This window comes from Lutra lutra, chromosome 15 (assembly GCF_902655055.1).
Source record: "Lutra lutra chromosome 15, mLutLut1.2, whole genome shotgun sequence".
NCBI classification, from domain to species: domain Eukaryota; kingdom Metazoa; phylum Chordata; class Mammalia; order Carnivora; family Mustelidae; genus Lutra; species Lutra lutra.
In genome coordinates, this window is record NC_062292.1 from 12,134,662 (window position 1) to 12,154,480 (window position 19,819).

The 19,819-nt window shown below is 34.6% G+C and overlaps 1 protein-coding gene across 15 annotated transcripts in view; it reads left to right on the plus strand.

Annotated features, from left to right (window-relative positions):
* The window catches only part of CDC42BPA (CDC42 binding protein kinase alpha), a 338,602-nt gene that overhangs the window by 216,706 nt on the left and 102,077 nt on the right, over window positions 1-19,819 (plus strand). For 13 of the 15 annotated variants that reach the window (XM_047703785.1, XM_047703770.1, XM_047703777.1 and 10 more), the window contains exons 13-14: window positions 7,076-7,318; window positions 7,583-7,693. In XM_047703785.1, the coding sequence (XP_047559741.1) occupies window positions 7,076-7,318; window positions 7,583-7,693 (354 nt within the window). The remainder of the gene's footprint in view (window positions 1-7,075; window positions 7,319-7,582; window positions 7,694-19,819) is intronic. The other 2 variants (XM_047703780.1, XM_047703784.1) reach the window with 1 other exon arrangement.

Below are 19,819 nucleotides of genomic sequence, written 5' to 3' on the forward strand. Positions count from 1 at the left end.
TCAATCATTTCCTTATGGAAAAAATTTTTATTACATATTAGCATACCTCTAAATAATATAAAATATATGTATGTGGTGACAGATGGTAGCTACATTTCTCATGGTGAGCACTGAGTAAAGGATAGAATTGTCTAATCTCTATATTATACATCTGAAACTACTATAACATTGTATGTTAATTACACTTCAGTAAAATAAAATGCCAGTGCCAAATACTGAAGATGAGATTATAATCTGATATATTATTTTTGGAAAGCTAATTTGCAGTAAGTATCCAAAGCCTTAAAGTACTGAAATACTTGATAGAGTAAACTCCATTTGTTAAAATTTAAGAAGATAATCAGACGTTCAAAGATTTGCTCACAGAGAAATTTCTCATCACATTTATAAAAGAAAAATATTAGAAACAACTGAAATGCCCAACCAATTCATATGATGGACTAGTGTATAGCCATTGAACTTGCTGGCTAAAGCATTTTTAATGCCATAGGAAGTTAAAAGAATATATATATATATATATTTTTTTTTTAATTTAGTGTTGCTTTTTTCCGAGCTTTATAAAATGGTATATGCAATTTCTTGTAGTTTTTTTCCACTCATCATATTTCTAAGATTCATCCAAATAGCTATAAAACATTCATGTAGTTGCTGTATAGTATACCATTATGTGAACACTTCAGAATTTATACCATTCTTTGTGTACAGACATTAAGGTTGCTTATACTTGACAACTACTGTAAATGAACATTCTTGAACATATATACTGATCTGTACACACTTGCTTATACAAACACGAGTAGAATAGTTGGGTCATAAGTAATGAAAATATTTTTATTATAATATACTGATTTATACTTTAACTCCCACCACCTCGTGTATATTTAATAGTACTTCATATTATTAGGTAAATTATTTTGGCCAACCTTAGTTGAAATTGATATTTTAGGTCTAGAATGATATTTTGTTATAAGGTCTTAACTTCTCTAATTACTAATGATGTTGAGTGTCTTACATATGCCCATTTATCATTTATATTTCTTTTGTGAAATGCCTCTCAGTATCCTTTGTATATATTTTTCTCTTGGGTTGTTTGTCTTTTTCTTATTGGTTAGCTAAGAATTCTTGAAAATTTCTATATTAATCTTTTGTCAGTTTTGTATGCCACAGATATCTCCCAGTTAGTGGCTTGTCTTTTCACTTTCTTTATAAAATTTTGAATAACAGAAGTTCTTAGTTTTAATGTAGTCAAATTTATCGATCTTTCTAAAGTTTTGCTGGCATGTGTAAGAAATCTGAGGTTAAAAATTCTGTGGTTTTTTTTTTAAGTGTTCAGTTTTTATTTTGCAGTTTTGAAGTTTGGTCTTTCATATTTAAATTTTTAATACACTAGAAATTTATTTTTTGTATCATGTGAGATAAAGATCCAATTTCAGTTTTTCCTATGTAGCTAACCACTTATTCATTTACTAAATAACCCCTCTTTTCCACAGTGATATGTGATGTCACCTCTGTCATATGTTACATTTCCATTTATGAATGAGTCTGTATCTCATTCCTTAAAAACTGTGATGGGATTTTGATTAAAATTGCATTAAATCTGTAGAGTAATTTCAGGAGAATTGACATCATTGCAGTATTGAATCTTTAAGTTCTTACTATCCATATTTATGAATATTATTCCAAATGCACATACAGATTTCAAGAGCAAAGTATAGTATTGTAATATATGTAGAGCAGAGATAACCACATCCCTCTGCTGTGTGCTAATTCTTACCTCTGGGGGCAATGCAATGAGAGCTGGATAGATAAAACATGACATATATGGAGTCTGTGTTGTGAGTCTGGGTGTTTATATAAAGGGAGTGGCAGATGCTTCCTACCCCTGCCCGTCCCCCGCCCCAGTCTCCACCCACCCTTCTGAGAGTCTCCTTGGAAATGTCAAGAGAAGGATCTATGACTCTGGAATATAGATCAGTCACTCCAGTGGAAAGATAAGCCCAGAGTCTCAAGCTCTATAAAGAGGATCCCTCCCTGATCCAGACTCCTCTCCCCTCTCCTCACCCCTTGCTGAAGCGTAAGCACATACATTCAGAAGTTAAATCTCTCTGGAGTTTCTCATTCTAAATTAGACATAAATTACAAGACTTCCTTTTAGTCCAGATTCCAGGTTTCAGTAAAATTTGTTTGCAAAGGCCTATCCATAGAAAAATATAGAAATATTTTCTCTAGACTCCCACAGTCCTTCCACAAAAATGGTGTATCTCTTCATGTCTTTAACATCTTTTAAAATGTTTTTCCATAAAATTTTATCCATGTCTTATTTGCCTTTCTTTAAATTTATTATTCTCTCTATTTTTTCATATTTTAAATGGTATCTTTAAAATTATATTTTCTTACTGATTTTGTTCCAGCAACATTATTAAATTCTTGTTAATTGTACTAATATATTTGAAATTCTTTATGGTTCTCTGCAAATAATGACAGTTTTGTTTCTTTTTCTGGTTTTTATGACCTTTCTTATCTTTCCTTGTCTTGTTGTATTAGCTAGAACCCACAGTACAATGTTGAATAGAACTCGCGATAGCAGGCTTCCCTGTCTTATTCCTGATTTCAAAGAAAATGCCTTTACTGGTTGACCACTAATAATGTTTTCTGTAAGTTTTTGGTAAATAATTTTTACCAGGTTAAGAAAGTTATCTTCTGTTCCTATTTTGATAATCCTTTTTATCAGGAATGGGTATTGGACTTACCTAATGTGCTTTTTTGTACACTATTGCAACCAATTTCTAGGAGCTTGTTGATATATATTGTTGTAATTATAGGACTGTTCTTCTTTAGTAACTTGGTTTGGTAAGTTACATTGATGAATTTTTTTTCTAATGTTAAACCATTTTTGCATTTCTGGGTTAAACCTAAATTTCATGTGCATTATATCCTAAATAATAATATGCTAGTATATGTAACACATAATAGCACTGTTTATTATTATTCTCATTTTATAAATGGTGAGACCAAGCACAGAGAAGGTCAAGTGCACTTGCTTAAGTTCATAGAGCTAGAAAGTGTTGGAGCTGGAATTTCAATACAAGGAGTCTATCCAGATTTCATGTTTATCTGCTTTATATGTCACTGGAGTTGATTTGCTAAATTTTTGTTGTTGTTGGATTTTTTGTTTTCATCAATATGATTGGCTTGTAATTTTTTTCTATTGTTCTGGTGTTTTTACAATGTCAGGATTATTTTGGTCTTATAGAATGAGTTGGGCAGCATTGCCTCTTTTTCTCTTCTTTATAAAAGTTTGTATAAGAGTAATGTTTATTCCTTGAAACACTGGAGGAGTCACTTATGTATCCCTCTGAGTTTGGAAATCCTCTCCCACTGAGGGGATGGGGAAAATTTTTTAACTATGGATTTAGGTACTTTAATTATTATAGGAGTACTTAGGCATTCTATTTCTTCATGAAACAGTTTTGGTAAATTGTATTTCTGTAGGTATTCATTCATTTCAAAAGCTAACAAATTTATTGACAAAGTTTTTCATTAGATTCTTTCATTAGCTTTTTTAAATCTCTTCCAGATTTGTAGTTATAACCTTTTTTCTTAGTATTATTGCTTTTGGCATTTATTCTTCTCTCCTTGTTTGATTTCACCAGATATTTGCCTGTTTTATTATTTTTCTCAAAGAACCAACTTTTGTCTTTGTTGTTCATTATTCTGACATTTCTGTTTCATAAGTTTATGTCCTGATTTTTCTTATCCTCTCATATTGGCAGAAGCATTAATGTGTTCTGTCTCTTTTTATGCAAAATTTCATTGAATTTACCTTTTTTTTTTTTAGTTTCAATACAAGGATTTCAAGTTATAAATCTCCCCCTAAGTAAACCTTTTACTGAATCCTCAAGTTTTAATATATGTACTAAAGAATTTTATTGTTTTTTGTTATTTTCATCTTGTTTTAGTTCTAAATATTTTAATATTCTTTCACTTTTCTCCTCGACCAGTGAGTTATTATGGAATTTAGCCTTTTTATTTTTTATTTCTGTCTATAAGTGATGATATTAAAGAACTTGATCTTTAATATGTTCTTTGAAATCTGCTGAGACTTGTTTCATGGCCTAGACAGATTGTTACATTTTTCATTTTTTATTTATTTTTATTACTATTTTTTAAAGATTTTATTTTTAAATAATCTCTATACCCAACATGGGACTTGAACTTGCACCCCCTGATGAGGAGTCATACACTCTACCAACCAAGCCAGCTAGGCGCCAACCATTTTTAAATGTTCACTATGTGCTTGAGAAGAATGTATGTTCCAATATTGGGTGCAGCTTCTACATATAACGCTTGATCATCCTCTCTATATTCACTATTTTTAAACTGCTCAGTTTATCAATGATTGTCAAATCGAAGTTTCTCATTATGGTCATGTATTTACCAATTTTTCTATGATGTTCTTGCAATTTCTTTGTAATCTGTTTTGAGTCTATCTTGTGGAATGCATAAAAGTTTAGAATAGCATTTCTTTCTAGTGTTGAATTTTATCATTGTGTGGGACATTATCATTAATACTTTTTCTATTAAAATCTAGATATTATTTTTTAATTTGGCATAACAAACTTTGCCCTTTTATATTTCTTTTGACTATCAATGTGTATAGACAAGTCTCTCTCAAATTTCTGCTTTATGTTTGTCATGCTTTTTTTTGTGCCTTTGTTTCCTTTCTTGCCTTTTTAAAATTGTGGTAAATACATATACTATAAAATCTATCCTAACCATTTTTAAAACACACCATTCAGTAGTGAAAGTACATTCATGTTGTGCAACGAATCTCCAGAATTTTTTTCATCTTGCAAAATTTTTTCTTGAATTTTGAAGTGTTTGTTTTTCTTCCCACTTTACTCACTACTTGTTTTAATAGTTTCTAGTAATTGCTCTTGAGTTTTGTCATGCATATTTAAGAGAGTCTAAATTTAATATCTTAAACCACACCTCCCAAACAATTTAAGGACCTTTAACTCTGTTACCTCTTCCAAATGCCAATGTTGTTTTTTATTAATATTTTACTTATATCCTTTTTGTTTGGAATAAACAAAATATTTTGTTTGTTTGGATACGGACATTTTTATAATACAGTCTCATCCATGTGTTTGTTCACATTCACATTTATGTTTACCAGTTTCTTAGTCCTCCATTTCTCTGTCATTAGACTTTGCTTTTATTTTTTTTTTTAATTTTTTTTTAGATGTAGTGTTCCATGATTCATTGTTTGCATATAACACCCAGTGCTCCATGCAATCTGTGCCCTCTTTAATACCTTTCACCTGGCTTGCCCTCCCTCCCTCCCCTGCCTCTCCCTGGAAACCCTCAGCTTGTTTCCTGGAATCCAGAGTATCTCATGGCTTGTCTCCCCCTCTGATTTCTGCCCCCTTCATTTTTCCCTTCCTTCTCCGAATGTCCTCCACGCTCTTCCTTTTGTTCCACATATAAGTGAAACCATATGATAATTGTCTTTCTCTGCTAGACTTTGCTTCTAAAATTATTTTTCTTTTTCCTAAAGTAAATCTTTAGAGGTTTCTATTTAGTGGAGATCTGATAGTGATAAGTTCTGTCAGTCTTTGTTTATATGAATATAATTATTTAGCCTCATACCTGAAAAGAAATTTAAATTAGTTAATTTAAATTAAAATTTAAGGGCGCCTGGGTGGCTCAGTCATTAAGTGTCTGCCTTCAGCTCAGGTCATGATCCCGGGTCCTGGGATCGAGCCCCGCATTGGGCTCCCTGCTTGGTGAGAGGCCTGCTTCTCCCTCTCCCGCTTTCCCTCCCCCTGCTTGTGTTCCCTCTCTCGCTGTGTCTCTCTGTCAAATAAATTAAAAAACATTTTTTAAATTAAAATTTAAAGTTAAAATACAATTTTAATTACTTACGTCATTAGAAACATTTCCCCCTGTTTCTATTGTTACTTCTTAGTCTCTCTTCTTTTGTTTTTGTTTTTGAGGGTGGAAAATACTTTGTGATTTGTCTTTTTTCACTGACTTCTTTTAAAGACATTTATTTTTATTTGGTGCTACACAGTTCTATTTTTTGAAAGTTTCTGGATTTGAACTTTAAAATTTTTTCTTGCTTCATAAATGAAGAACTTACTGCATTCATTGATGGATTCGGGTCTTTAATTTTAACACTTATATTTTTATATTTCTAAATGTTCTACACAGTTTTATAAATCTGCTTGGTCATTTTTAATAGTCTTTTTTTTTAACCTCCTCAAATGTTTCATATGTACCCATTTTATATTAATATTTGATAATTCTAATGTCCAAATATCATTGGAGTTTGTTTGCTCTTAAAAATCCTACATTTCATTGAGGCTCTTTACTCAAAAGCGATTTGCATTTTCTTTTGCCAGAAGAAATGCTGCTTTAACTCCAGGTTTCTCACGTTGATATAGGAGTTTATTTAGCTTTCTCTCCTTGCTTCTGGACTGAGGTTTAGTGTCCACATAAGAGCATTCCTTATTTTTTGTCATTTGTAATGATTCAGTATAATTTTTTTTTAAAGACTTTATTTATTTGACAGAGAGAGAGAGATCATAAGCAGGTAGAGAAGCAGGCAGAGAGATGGGAAATAGGCTCCCTGCTGAGCAGAGAGCCCTATGCGGGGCTCGATCCCAGGACCCTGAGATCATGACCTGAGCCGAAGGCAGAGGCTTAACCACTGAGCCACCCAGGCGCCCTGATTCAGTATAATTTTAAAAAATCTCCCAAGTATCCATTCCATTTCACAAAATCTTTATTTTGACCATTGTATGTGGTGTTCCTATACCCTTCATTTATTTGTGGAAACTAAGATACTGGCAGATTGAATCAGCTCTTCATCACAATTAGCATCAGGAATCGAGAGTCTCAACAGAGCACCCTGCTGTTAATATCTGTTCAGAAGTAGCTGATTTCTTTTAATTTTGTCCTGAGATGAATAATTTTGGCTCTTCTTGACTTCACGATAGCTACTTTGATGGCCAAAAGTGGTTCCTAGGTTGCAGAATTGGTAACTTATATTCTTTTTACAAAACTGTAGGAACTAGTCCAGGCTAGTGAGCGATTAAAAAACCAGTCCAAAGAGCTGAAAGACGCACACTGTCAGAGGAAACTGGCCATGCAGGAGTTCATGGAGATCAATGAGCGGCTAACAGAATTGCACACCCAAAAACAGAAACTTGCTCGCCATGTCCGAGATAAGGAAGAAGAGGTGGACCTGGTAATGCAAAAAGTTGAAAGCTTAAGGCAAGAACTACGCAGAACAGAGAGAGCCAAAAAAGAGGTTAGTAGTCAGGCAGATTTTCGAGTGCCCGTGGGGTAGCGATTAAAGCTGCTTTTTCAGATTAGTGGAATAATGTCTGTCTCCTTCTTTAATTATTGAAAACCGTGTTTTGCTTTGCTTTGTTTTAGTCCAGTCATTTTATTAAATACGAATTTCAACATTTGAGTTACCTTCTTGTTACAAGGTAAATTCCCGTGGGGAAAAGCATTTTATTGGGAAAACAGTTATAACCATGACATCTGCTTTTTTCGTTTTATTTTAAAGCTGGAAGTTCATACAGAAGCTGTGGCTGCTGAAGCATCTAAAGACAGGAAACTGCGTGAACAGAGCGAGCACTATTCCAAGCAACTGGAAAATGAATTGGAGGGACTAAAGGTAGTGTCTGATTTCACATTTGTGAAGTTAAATTAATTTTCTTCTCTTTAGGCTTAAAAGAAGTGTTAGTTTATGTATTCTCTTTGATGTGGAGTAAAAACTATCTATGCTTCAAATCTAATATTCTTAAGTCTCATTCCTAGTGGGAAGCTGATGTAGACTTCCGCATCATTCTGGAAAGAAAGGGAAGGTTGTGTTTAGTAAGGAGAAGAAATCTATCAGAAAATATCAAATATTTAGGAAGAACTGCCCACCTGGACAAGATGTATCAGTAATCTGTATGGGGTGCCTTGTTAGATACCCAGACCCTCATCTTATAAATGACATAGGAGAGGCTCAGGGGTAGCTCCACAGATACTTCTGTTACATGGGTGAGACAATAATAGGTGAGACAATAATAGGCATGGGCTACCACATCTGAGCAGAAGTGCTTACAAGGGAAATCCTTGTGCCAGCTCTGGAGTTAGACTGCTTGGTTTTAACTCCTACCCTCATCAGTTACTAGACATGTAATACTGCAAAACACTTAATCTCCCTTAAATTTTCTTATCTGTAAAATCCTAATCTTGTTGGTTTTATTTAAGGAGTATATGCATATATTTGTAAAATGCTCTCAGCCTTGATAATAATGTTGTGTATGTCAAAATGAGATAATTGGGATTAAATTGACATCCTATTTCTGCAACACTAAATTATAATCTGAACATGATCCCTGCCTTTTCTCCACTCTGACCTTAGCAAAACTGTCTCCTCTGCTGCCCACCAGCCTTCACCTACACCCTCTACTTGCATAACCATGTATACTCTAGTCTTACTCATCTGGCAAATAAAAGAATCAAGTTGAATGTGATCTCAGGAAGTTTGTGCTACTTTAGAATTCTTTTAATAACTTTAGCATAGATTTTATTGTATTTATCCACAAAATGTCTCCCTGCCTAAACTGTGACCAAACTTATTAAAAACATACAGGTATAGTTTTAACCTGGGTCAGGGCCAGATTTTTAATACTTGTTTAATAAATGTGTTAAATCAATGAATGAGGGACGCCTGGGTGGCTCAGTTGGTTGGACGACTGCCTTTGGCTCAGGTCATGATCCCGGAGTGCTGGGATCGAGTCCCGCATCGGGCTCCCAGCTCCACGGGGAGTCTGCTTCTCTCTCTGACCTTCTCCTCGCTTGTGCTCTCTCTCACTGTCTCTCTGTCTCTCAAATAAATAAATAAAATCTTTAAAAAAAAAAAATGAATGAATGTAGAATTGGTCAGAACTTTTCTCTGACTGTTGAATATCAGTGGTTGCAAATGAGGTTTCTTTGCTATAAATATAAACTCTAGATTTTATTTCTTATTTTTAGGGATTGGTTTATTTGTTTTTAATTTTTTGGTTTATCATGATTGCACAGTCATGAGTCATGGTTAGCTTTCCCAGGCAGAGGTGTTTCTTCTGTGTACTTATGCTTCTGGGACAATAGTAGTATATGGAAGTTATTAAATTACTGCCTCAAATAATTTTCAGTCCGAGACTATTTTGTTTCTAGCACTGTTTTAGGTGATTTGGGTAACAAATAATCATAAAGGACAGACTAGAAGGAATCTTAGAGATTATTTGCAGTTGAGGAAATTGAGACCTAGAGGTGTTAAGGATTATGTCATCATAAGTGTTAAGTACAGTTTAAATACGGGTTTTCCAACTCAGTGCCACATTCTAGTCACTAGTCTTTTTTTTTTGTTCTGTAAGAATCACTGATGCTCTGAAAGCTTTGAATAACGTGTATTTACTGACTACTCAAATGCTCATAGTCTCTTCTATCATTTATAAGTTTGAGTTAAAAATAGAACTACCCAATACATAAGTAAATGCATTTAAAATGCTTTGCCCAGGACCTGGCAGAAAGTAAAGGCTCAGCAAGTGTTGGCTGTGATCATTACATTACAGTCATTTCTTGAGGATTTTTTTTTAACTTTATTTATTTATTTGCCAGAGAGAGAGAGCGCACAAGTAGGTAGAGCAGCAGGCAGAGGTAGAGGGAGAAGCAGGCACCCTGCTGAGCAGAGAGGCAAATGTGGGACTCGATCCCAGGACCCTGAGATCATGACCTGAGCCAAAGGCAGATGTTTAACCGGCTGAGCCACCCTCCCTCTTGAGGATATTTTCTAAAACTGGAATTTCTTGGTTTAGTTTCTTGTAAACCTATTTTGAAGTGGTTTTGAAACCTATTTTGGCCATTCTAAAAGTCTGTAGGAATCTTCAGTCCACTAGGAATACTTTTCAATAGAATTGAAGGGAGAAATAATTATTGAATAACAGAAAATTCAGTATCCCATTTCCAATAGTACATAGAACATACAGAGAGAAGAGGAGTAAAGATAAAAAGTCTTGAATAACACTATAACCAACCAGACCTTCCACTCAGCACAGCAGAACACATATTATTCTCAAGTGCACATGATATATTCTCCCAGATTAGGCTGGATGTTAGGATACAAAACTAGTCTCAAAAATGTAAGAAGATTGAAGTCATACAAAGTATCTTCTCTAGCCACAATGGAATGAAGCCAAAAATCAGTAAGATAAGAATAACTGGAGTGTTAAAAAAAAAAATGTGGAAATAAAACAAGATACTCTTAATTAATGATCAAAGAAGGAATCAAGGGAAATTAGAAAAATACCTACAGAGGAATGAAATTAAAACACCACACTGGATGCAGCGAAGGCAGTACTCAGAGGGAGATTTGTAGCTATAAGTAACTATATTTTTTAAAAAAGGAAGGTCTCAAATTAGTTGCTTAATTTTACTATCTATGGAACTGTAAAAATAAGAGTAAAGGAAACTCAAAGCTAGCAGAAGGAAGGAACTAATAAAGATTAGAGAAGAGTTAAATAAAATGAGAATAGAAAAATAATGAGAATGAAACCAAAAGTTGATTATTTTGAAAGATAAAATTGACAAACCGTTATAAAAGCACACAAATTACTCTAAATGGCTCAAGAAAAAAAAAGAAAATCTAACAGACTTATAACAAGTAAAAAGATGTAATCAATAATAAGAAGACTTGTGGCAAAGAAAAGTCCAAGGCCAGATGCTTTCACTAGTGGACTGAACCAAACATTTAAAGAAGAATGAACACCAATCCTTCTTAGACTCTTCCAAAGATGACAAGAATAAGGAGTACTTCTCAACTCATTCTTTAAGGTCGGCATTACCTTGATACCAAAGACATATTAAGAACATTACAAGAAAAGAAAATTACAGACCAGTATTCCTAATGAATATAGATGCCAGCAAAATGCTGGCAAACTAAGTCCAAAACCATATTAAAAAGATGATGCACCATGACAGTGGTTCATTTCAGGAATATAAGGGTGGTTCAGTGTAAAAAAAAAAAAATAATATAATACATTAATAGGACCTGGGAGAGGGGATGATTATCTTACTTGAAGCACATAAGTCATTTCACAAAATCGAATATCCTTTCATAATGAGAACTCCCAAAAAACTAGGAATAGAAGGGAACATGTTCAACATGATAAAAGATATTTATGAAAAGCCCATAGTTAACATTATACTCAATGTCGAACAAATAAAAACTTTCTCCCTAACATTAGGAATGAGACAAGGATGCCCATTTTTACTGCTGCTATGTAATATTCTACTGGCATATTTAGCCAGAGGAATTAGATAAGAAAAAGAAATAAAAAGTATCCAAACTGGAAGGGAAAAAATAAAACTATCTCTGTTCATTGATCACATGATCCTTTATATAAAAATATTCAAAAGAATACTACCAGTTTTCAGTCTAGCATTTAAGAAGCTTGGGAGCCACTTTGTTTGAACAAGTAAAAAGCTGAATAGATAGAAAAATCAACAACTCTTCTTATACCTGTAGGAGAAATGACATCACAGGACAAGGTGCTGCCCCTAAATTTGGAGACACTCCCAGGTAAATACAGAGACTCACAACTTACCAGAGCAGAAACCTTTGTAGGCATCAGTGCCAGTGTTTGGAAACCTGAACTACAACTGAGAAATCATTAGAGGCTTGTTGTAGACAGGTCTGAGATATAAAATCTCCAGAGAACCCAGTCATTGGGGAGGCTTCTGTGAGTTTTACCTCCTGGACCTCTAACAGGTTCTCAAAACAAATATCAGAGAAAAATCCCCTTATGCTAACAGTAGGGGAAACCATTTTGAAATATGCCAGAGTAGCCAGTTCCTCTTAACAAGGTCTGCCCTCAGGAGAAACTCTTCAACCTGAACTGAACTTGCTGGAGTTTTATCAGAGCCCAATGGACTTGAGAGAAGGAAAAGACCCAATCCCAACCTGCTATGGTCATCCTGTCTAAACTAAGGGGGAGAGAAAGGCTGACAGGGTTGTCTGATGTTGACAGTCCAGAGGCAGCAGCTCAAGAAAAGACTGATATCTAATCCTAGGACTACAGAACGCTTTCCCTTTCCCCACAACTTACCACCACATTATTAAAAGCCTATTTATAGCTGTTCCTTTTACCCAGCACATCATGTGCACCTATCAACAAAAAATTACAAGATATACTGAAAGACAAAAAACACAGTTGGAAGAGACAGAGCAAGCATCAAAACCAGACTCAGATATGGCAGAGATGTTGAAATTATGAGATCGGGAATTTAAAATTATGATTGATTGATAATGCTGAGGACTCTAATGGGTAGAAAATATGGAAGAATAAGTGAAAAATGTAAAAAGAGAGATGGAAATTCTAAGAAAGAACCAAAAAGGAATGCTAGACTTAAAAAAAAAAAAAATACTGTAACAGAAATGAAGAATGTCTTGGGGTACCTATCCAGCTCAGTAGGAAGAGCATGCAACTCTTGATCCTCGGGGTTGTGAGTTCAAGCCCCAAAGAGGGTGTAAAGATTACTAAAAAAAGAAAAAAGAAAAACACATAAAGAAATGAAGAACACCTTAATGGATATGGGGTATAACCGAGGAAAGAATTTCTGAGCTTGAGGATGTCTAAATAGACATTGACAAAACTGAAAGGCAAAAAGAAAAAAAGATTGGGTGGAAAAAAACCAGAAGAGAATATCCAAATACTGTGGAGCAACTATAAAAGTTGGGGATGGAGATACCAGAATGAGAAGAAAGACAGAAGAGGACAGAAGAAATATTTGAAACAATAAGGACTAAGAATTTTCTCCAAATTAGTGTCAAACACCAAACCACAGATCCAGGAAAGTCAGAGAATACCAAGTTGGAAAATGCCCAAAGAACTACACCTAGATATACCATTTTCAAATTGTAGAAAGTCAGAGATAAAGAAAAACCCTGAAAGCCAAGGCAAAAAAACAAAACAAAACAAAACCAAAAAACCCAGAGGATATAAGACAAGGGTTATACCTTACTTTTCAGAAACTTGTGCAAACAAGAAGAGAGTAGAATGAAATATTTAAAGTGTTGAGAGAGAAAAAAAATCAACCTAGAATTTTGTGCCCTATGAAATTATTCTTAAAGTGAAGAAGAAATACTTTCTGAGACAAAAACTTGAGGAATTTCTTGCCAGTAAACCTGCCATGCAAGAAATGTTAAAAGGGGGCCGCCTGGGTTGCTCAGTGGGTTAAGCCGCTGTCTTCAGCTCAGGTCATGATCTCAGGGTCCTGGGATCGAGTCCCACATCGAGTCCCACATCGGGCTCTCTGCTCAGCAGGGAGCCTGCTTCCCTCTCTCTCTCTCTGCCTGCCTCTCCGTCTACTTGTGATCTCTCTGTGTCAAATAAATAAATAAAATCTTAAAAAAAAAATGTTAAAAGGATTTTTTTTTAGAGGGAAGGAAAATGATATAGGTCAGAAACTTGTATCTACATAAAGCAAAAGCATCAGAAAAGGAATAAGCAAAGGTGAAATAATAGAAACTTTTTTTCTTATTCTTTTTTTTTTAAGATTTTATTTATTTATTTGACAGAGAGAGATCACAAGCAGGCAGAGAGGCAGGCAGAGAGAGAGGAGGAAGCAGGCTCCCCACCGAGCAGAGAGCCCCACGCAGGGCTCGATCCCAGGACCCTGAGATCATGACCCGAGCCGAAGGCAGCGGCTTAACCCACCGAGCCACCCAGGCGCCCCTTTTTTTCTTATTCTTAATCAAATAGTTTGTTCAAAATATTAATAACAATGTATTTGATTCTATATGCATACATGCAAGCTTATATGTACTTGTATTAAACTAAAATGTATGAAAGCAGTGATTTAAAGGATGGGAGGAAGAATTAGGATTATTTCATTTTAAGGTATTTGCACTACTCATGAAGTGGTAGAATGTATTTTGAAAGTGGACTTGGATTGGTTGCAAATACTGCAAACTGTATTACAACCACTAAAAAAGAAGCATAACTGATATCCTCAGAACAGAGAGAAAATAGGATCATATAAATTGTTTAACTAAAACCGTAACAGACAGAAAAGGAGCAGAAGAAAAAAATAGGAATAAAGAACAAGGACAATAATTGGAAAACAGTAGCAAATATGGTAGATATTAATCCAGAAATATCAATAGTCGCTTGGAATATCAGTGGCCTAAGTACATCAGTTATAAAACAGAGATTGTGTCAGGCCGGATCAAAAAAATATCCAACTGTATGTTGTCTTTAAGAAGCCCACTTTAAATATAAAGACAGATATAGGTTAACTGAGTGAAAGAAGACATATCATGCTAACACCAATGAAAAGAAAGTGGGAGTAGCTATATTAATTTCAGAGTGGAATTCAGAGTAAGGAAAGTTTTTAGGAATAAAAAGGGCATCACATAATGACAAGAGAATCAGTTCTTCAAGAGGACGTAGCAAAACTTAACATGTAGGCATGTATCAGTGCGATATCAAAATGTGTGAGGCAAAAACTGATAGCACTGCAAGGAAAAATAGATGAATCTACCATTATAGGTGGAAACTGCAACACCCTGTTTTAGAAATGAACAAATCCAGGAGCCATAAAATCAGTAAGGTCGTAGATGAGCTCAACAACATCATCAACCACATGGATGTGGTATCTATAGACAACTTCATGTAACAGTAGAATGAGCATTCTTTTCAAGCTCACGTGGAACATCCACCAGAGTAGACCACGCATTCTGGTCCATAAACCAAACCTTAACAAATTCTTAAGAAATTTAAGAGAATAGAAATCATGCAGTGGCTGCTCTCAGACCACAGTGGAATTAAACTAGATGTCAACACCAGAAATATAGCTGGAAAAATTCCAGAGTATTTCTAAATAACACATGAGTCAAAGGAAATATCTTGAGAAATTTTTAAATATTTTGATCTAAATAGAAATTAAAACAAATTTAACTTACTAAAATTTGTGGGATATAGGGACAGCCGTGTTTGGGGGCAGTTTATAGCATTGAATGCATATATAATGAAGAAAAAGATCTAAAATAAATCATCTTAGCTTTCACTTTAGATACTAGAAAGAGAAGAGCAAATTAAACCTGAAGTTAACAGAAGAAGAAAAATAATAAAAATTAGAGCTTAAACTGATTAAATTGAAAACAGGAAACCAATGGGGGAAAAATGAAATCAAAGCTTATTCTTTGAAAAGATAGTAAAATAAGTAAGTCCTTTGTCAGGCTAATTAAGAAAAAGGTTCCTTTCATCTATTTTTGAGAGTAATTATATCAACAGCCTTCTAGCATTAAACTGTTCTTACATTTGGGAATCAGTTGCTGGCCTAATAGAATTTCAATACAGCAATGGATTAGGATTATTAACATTTTAATAGCAAGTTCTGTTAAATTTATACTGGGATGAGTCTGTAATTTTATTTTTTGTATGCTCTTTTGGTTGTTTTTTGTTTCAGGGTTATGTTAACTTTATAGAAAGGAATCTTTCCTTTTTCTTTGTGCTCATGGAAATAAACTTTTGAAATCTGAAGGAATTCTTCTATAATACGTTCTTTGTTGTACTGTAGCTTTATTAATGCTTTATTTTTCACCCATTTTGAGATAGTTTGGTTCATTTTCATTTTTCCAGTAAAAATATCTTTCAATCAGATTTTTCAAATTTTAAGCATAGTGAGTACTTTATATAAATTTAATAACTTCCCTGCATACCTGAAAAGAAGCAGATTACCTGTCAGTATTAGTTTATATTATTTCATATATTTGCATTTCTCTTGACGCTATAATTTCTCGTCAAAGTTTTCTTCTCTTTTCTGTAGTAAATCTTTGTGCAAAGAATAGGCTTAATTGTTTTGCGTGCTGTACTTTCTGCTATATTTTTTAAACTCTTATTATAAAATACAATATGGATAAAACCAAATATAAAGAAAAAAGAAGGCACTGCTAATATTGGAAATCAAAAGGTGACATCCCTACACATCCCATGTACATCAAAAGGTTAATAAAGGAATACTGTGAATAACTTTATGCACATAGATTTGATAACCTAGATGAAATGGACCAGTTCCTTGAAAGACACAAGCCGCCAAAGCTGACACAGAAGAAATAGTCTGAAAGGATTTTGTCTATTAAAGAAATTGGATCAATAATTAATAACCTTACAGAAAAACACCAGGCCCAGATATGTTCACTGGTGAATTCTATAAAACATGTGGAAGAAGTCATACTAATTTTCTGCAATCTCTTTCAGAAGACAGAAGCAGAGGGAATATTTACTAAGTTATTCTATGACACCAGCATTACACTCATACTAAAACTAGACGAAGACATTATATGAAAAAAGAGCCGCAGACCAACATGCCTTATAGACATAGATGAGAAAATCCTCAACAAAATATTAATAAATTGACTCTAACAATGTGTAATAAGAATTACACACTATGCCCTAGTGGGATTTTTCTCCCAGGTATGCAAGCCTGGTTCAACTTTCAAAAAATCAATGAATAAAATGTATCACACCAATAGACTAAAAAATAAAAATCACATGATCATCTCAATACAGGCAAAGAAACCATCTGACAGTATCCAATATCTATTCAAGACAAAAACGGTCAGTAAATTCTAAACCTGATAAAGAATATTTAACAGAAAATGAGCTAACATCATACTTGTGAGAAACTTGATTCTTTCCCACTAGAATCAAGAGCCTGGTTGAAGATCTACCTTTCACCACTACCTTTCAACATTGTATTGGATGTCCTAGCTAATGTAGTAAGACAAGAAGACAAAATAAGAGGTATGCAGATTGTGAAGGAAGATGTAAAACTGTTCAGGAATGGCATGATCACCCGTACAGATAATCAAAAAAAGTTGATGAAACAATTGAAACTAATAAGCCATTATGGGGAGGTTGCAGGATAGAAGGTTAATACACAGAAGCCAGTCACTTTCCTGTATAACATCCACGAAAAAGTGGAATTTGACATTAAAAACTCTATTAATGTTAGCACCCATAGAAGTGAAATAGTTAGGTATAAATAAAGTGTGCAAAAGAGCTATGTGGGGAAAACTATAAAACTCTGATAAAAGAAATCAAGGAAGAACTAAATAAATGGAGATAGTCCGTGTTTGTGGGTAAGAAGATTCAGTTCTTCTTATCCTTACCTGTAGATTTAATGCATTCCTAATCAAAACCCCAGCAAGTCCTTTTGTGGATGTCATCAAGTTAGACCTAAGGTTTATACAGAGAGATGAAAGGCCTAGAAGAGCCAATACCATACTAATGGAAAAGAATAAATACAGTTGTAAGACTGACACCACCTGACTTCAAGGTTTACCCCAAACCTGCAATAATCAAGAACATGTGGTACTGGCAAATGAATATGCAGACAAGTCATTTTTAACAAAGGAACGGAGGCAATATAATGAAATAAAGATTGTCTTTTCAAGTGGTGCTGTACAACTAGACATCCAAATAAGTTGAATGAATGAATGAATCTAAATGTAGAACTTACACCCTTTATTAAAATTAACTCAAATGGATCACAGACCTAAATGTAAAATATGAAACTACAACATTATCTTCTGGGAAGAAGATAATATAGAAGACTGAGATTACCTAGGACAGTGACTTCTTACCTACAGCACCAAAGGTACAATTGATGAAATAAAGAATTGATACATTAGACTCCATTGAAATTAAGTATTTCTGCTCTGGAAAAGACATCTGTGAAGAGAATGAAAAGATGAGGCACAGACTGGAAAACTACAGACTTATCTAATAAAAGACTGTTATACAAAATATACTAAGAACTTTTATTTCTTTTTTTTTTTTTAAAGAGAGGGAGAGAGAGAATCTTTTTTTTTTTTTAAAGATTTTATTTATTTATTTGACAGACAAAGATCACAGGTAGGCAGAGAGGCAGGCAGAGGAAGCAGGCTCCCTGCTGAGCAGAGAGCCCGATGCAGGGCTTGATCCCAGGACCCTGAGACCATGACCCGAGCCGAAGGCAGAGGCTTAACCCACTGAGCCACCCAGGCGCCCCTACTAAGAACTTTTAAAACACAATAATTAGAAAACAAACGATCCCAGGGTTGCAAGACCAACTCACGCAGTAGGAAGTTGTGTTCTATATGCCAGCAATGGATAATCCACAGAGGAAATTGTGAAAGCAGTTTGTTAGAATAGTAGCTAAAAGAATAGAGCTCCTTGGAATAAATTTCACCAAGAGAGTTAAAGACTTGTGTACTGGAAATTACAGAACATTGCTGAAAGATATTAAAGGAGACATAAGTAAATGGAAAAACATCCCACATATATGGTTAGGACAACTTAATATTGTATAGATGTCTGTGTTACCCAAAATCATGTACAAGTTCATCACAATTCCTAGTAAAACTCCAATAACGCTTTTTGCAGAAATGGAAAATATCTTGAATTTCATATGGAATTGCAAGTGGCCCCAAGCGGACAAACAGTCCGGCAAAAGAAAAACAGAATTGGAGGCTTAAACTTCCCAGTTTCAAGAGTTACTACAAAGTTAGAGTAACAGAAGGACTCTGGTACTGGCTTACGAATAGAAACACAGGCCACTGGAATAGAATTCAGAGTCGAGAAGTGAACTTTTGCAACTATGGCCAAGTGATTTTTGACATTGTCCTAAATCTGTTCAGTGAGGAAAGAATAGTCCCTTTGATTTATGTGCTGGGACAACTGTATTTCTACATGCAAATAAAGTTGGACCCCTAGCTCAGATCATATAAAACAATTGACTCAAAATAGATCAACCTAAATATAAAAGCTATAACCATAGAACTCTTAGAAGAAAACATTGAGGTAAATATTCATGACTGTGGCATGGATTCTTAACTATGACACTGAAAGCATGAGTAAAAAAAATTTTTTTTATAAATTGGACTTCATCAAAATAAAAAATTGTGTGCATTGCATCAAAGGACATTTTTAAGGAAATAGGAGAAATTATTTGCAAATCAAGTATCTGGTAAGAGTTTGATAACCAGAATATGTAAACAAGTCCTACACTTGAACAACGAAAAGACAAACTACCCAATCAAAAATTGGGCAAATAACTTGAATAGACATTTTTCTCCAGAGAAGATATTTTATTTTTTTTTAATTAATTAATTTATTTTTTTGACAGACAGAGATCACAAATAAGCAGAGAGAGAAAGGAAGCAGGCTCCCCGCGGAGCAGAGAGCCCAACGCGGGGCTCGATCCCAGAACCCTGGGATCATGACCTGAGACGAAGGCAGAGGCTTTAACCCACCCAGCCACCCAGGCGCCCCTCTCCAGAGAAGATCTTTTGATAGGCATAAGCCCACAGAAAGATGTTCAACATCATTAGTCATTTGGGAAATGAAGTTAAAACCTGGAGAGACCACTCCACACCTACTAGGATAGCTAAAATTGGGCAGAGGGAGGGAGGAACAAAGCAAGTCTTTGTAAGGATGTGAAAACAGTTTGGTTATTCCTCAGAAAGGTAAACATAGAGTTACCACATGACCCAGCAATTCAGCTCCTAGGTATGTACCCTGAAGAATTGTAAGCAGGGTCTCAAAGAGATACTTGTACACCAGTGTTCTTTGAAACATTATTACAATAGCCAGAAGGTAGAAACAGCTCCAGTGTCCATCAAGAGATGCAGAAGCAAAATATAGTTTTTACATGCAGTGGAATATCATTCGTCAAAAGGGACGACTCTCTGATACGTGGCCCAACATGGATGAATCTTGAA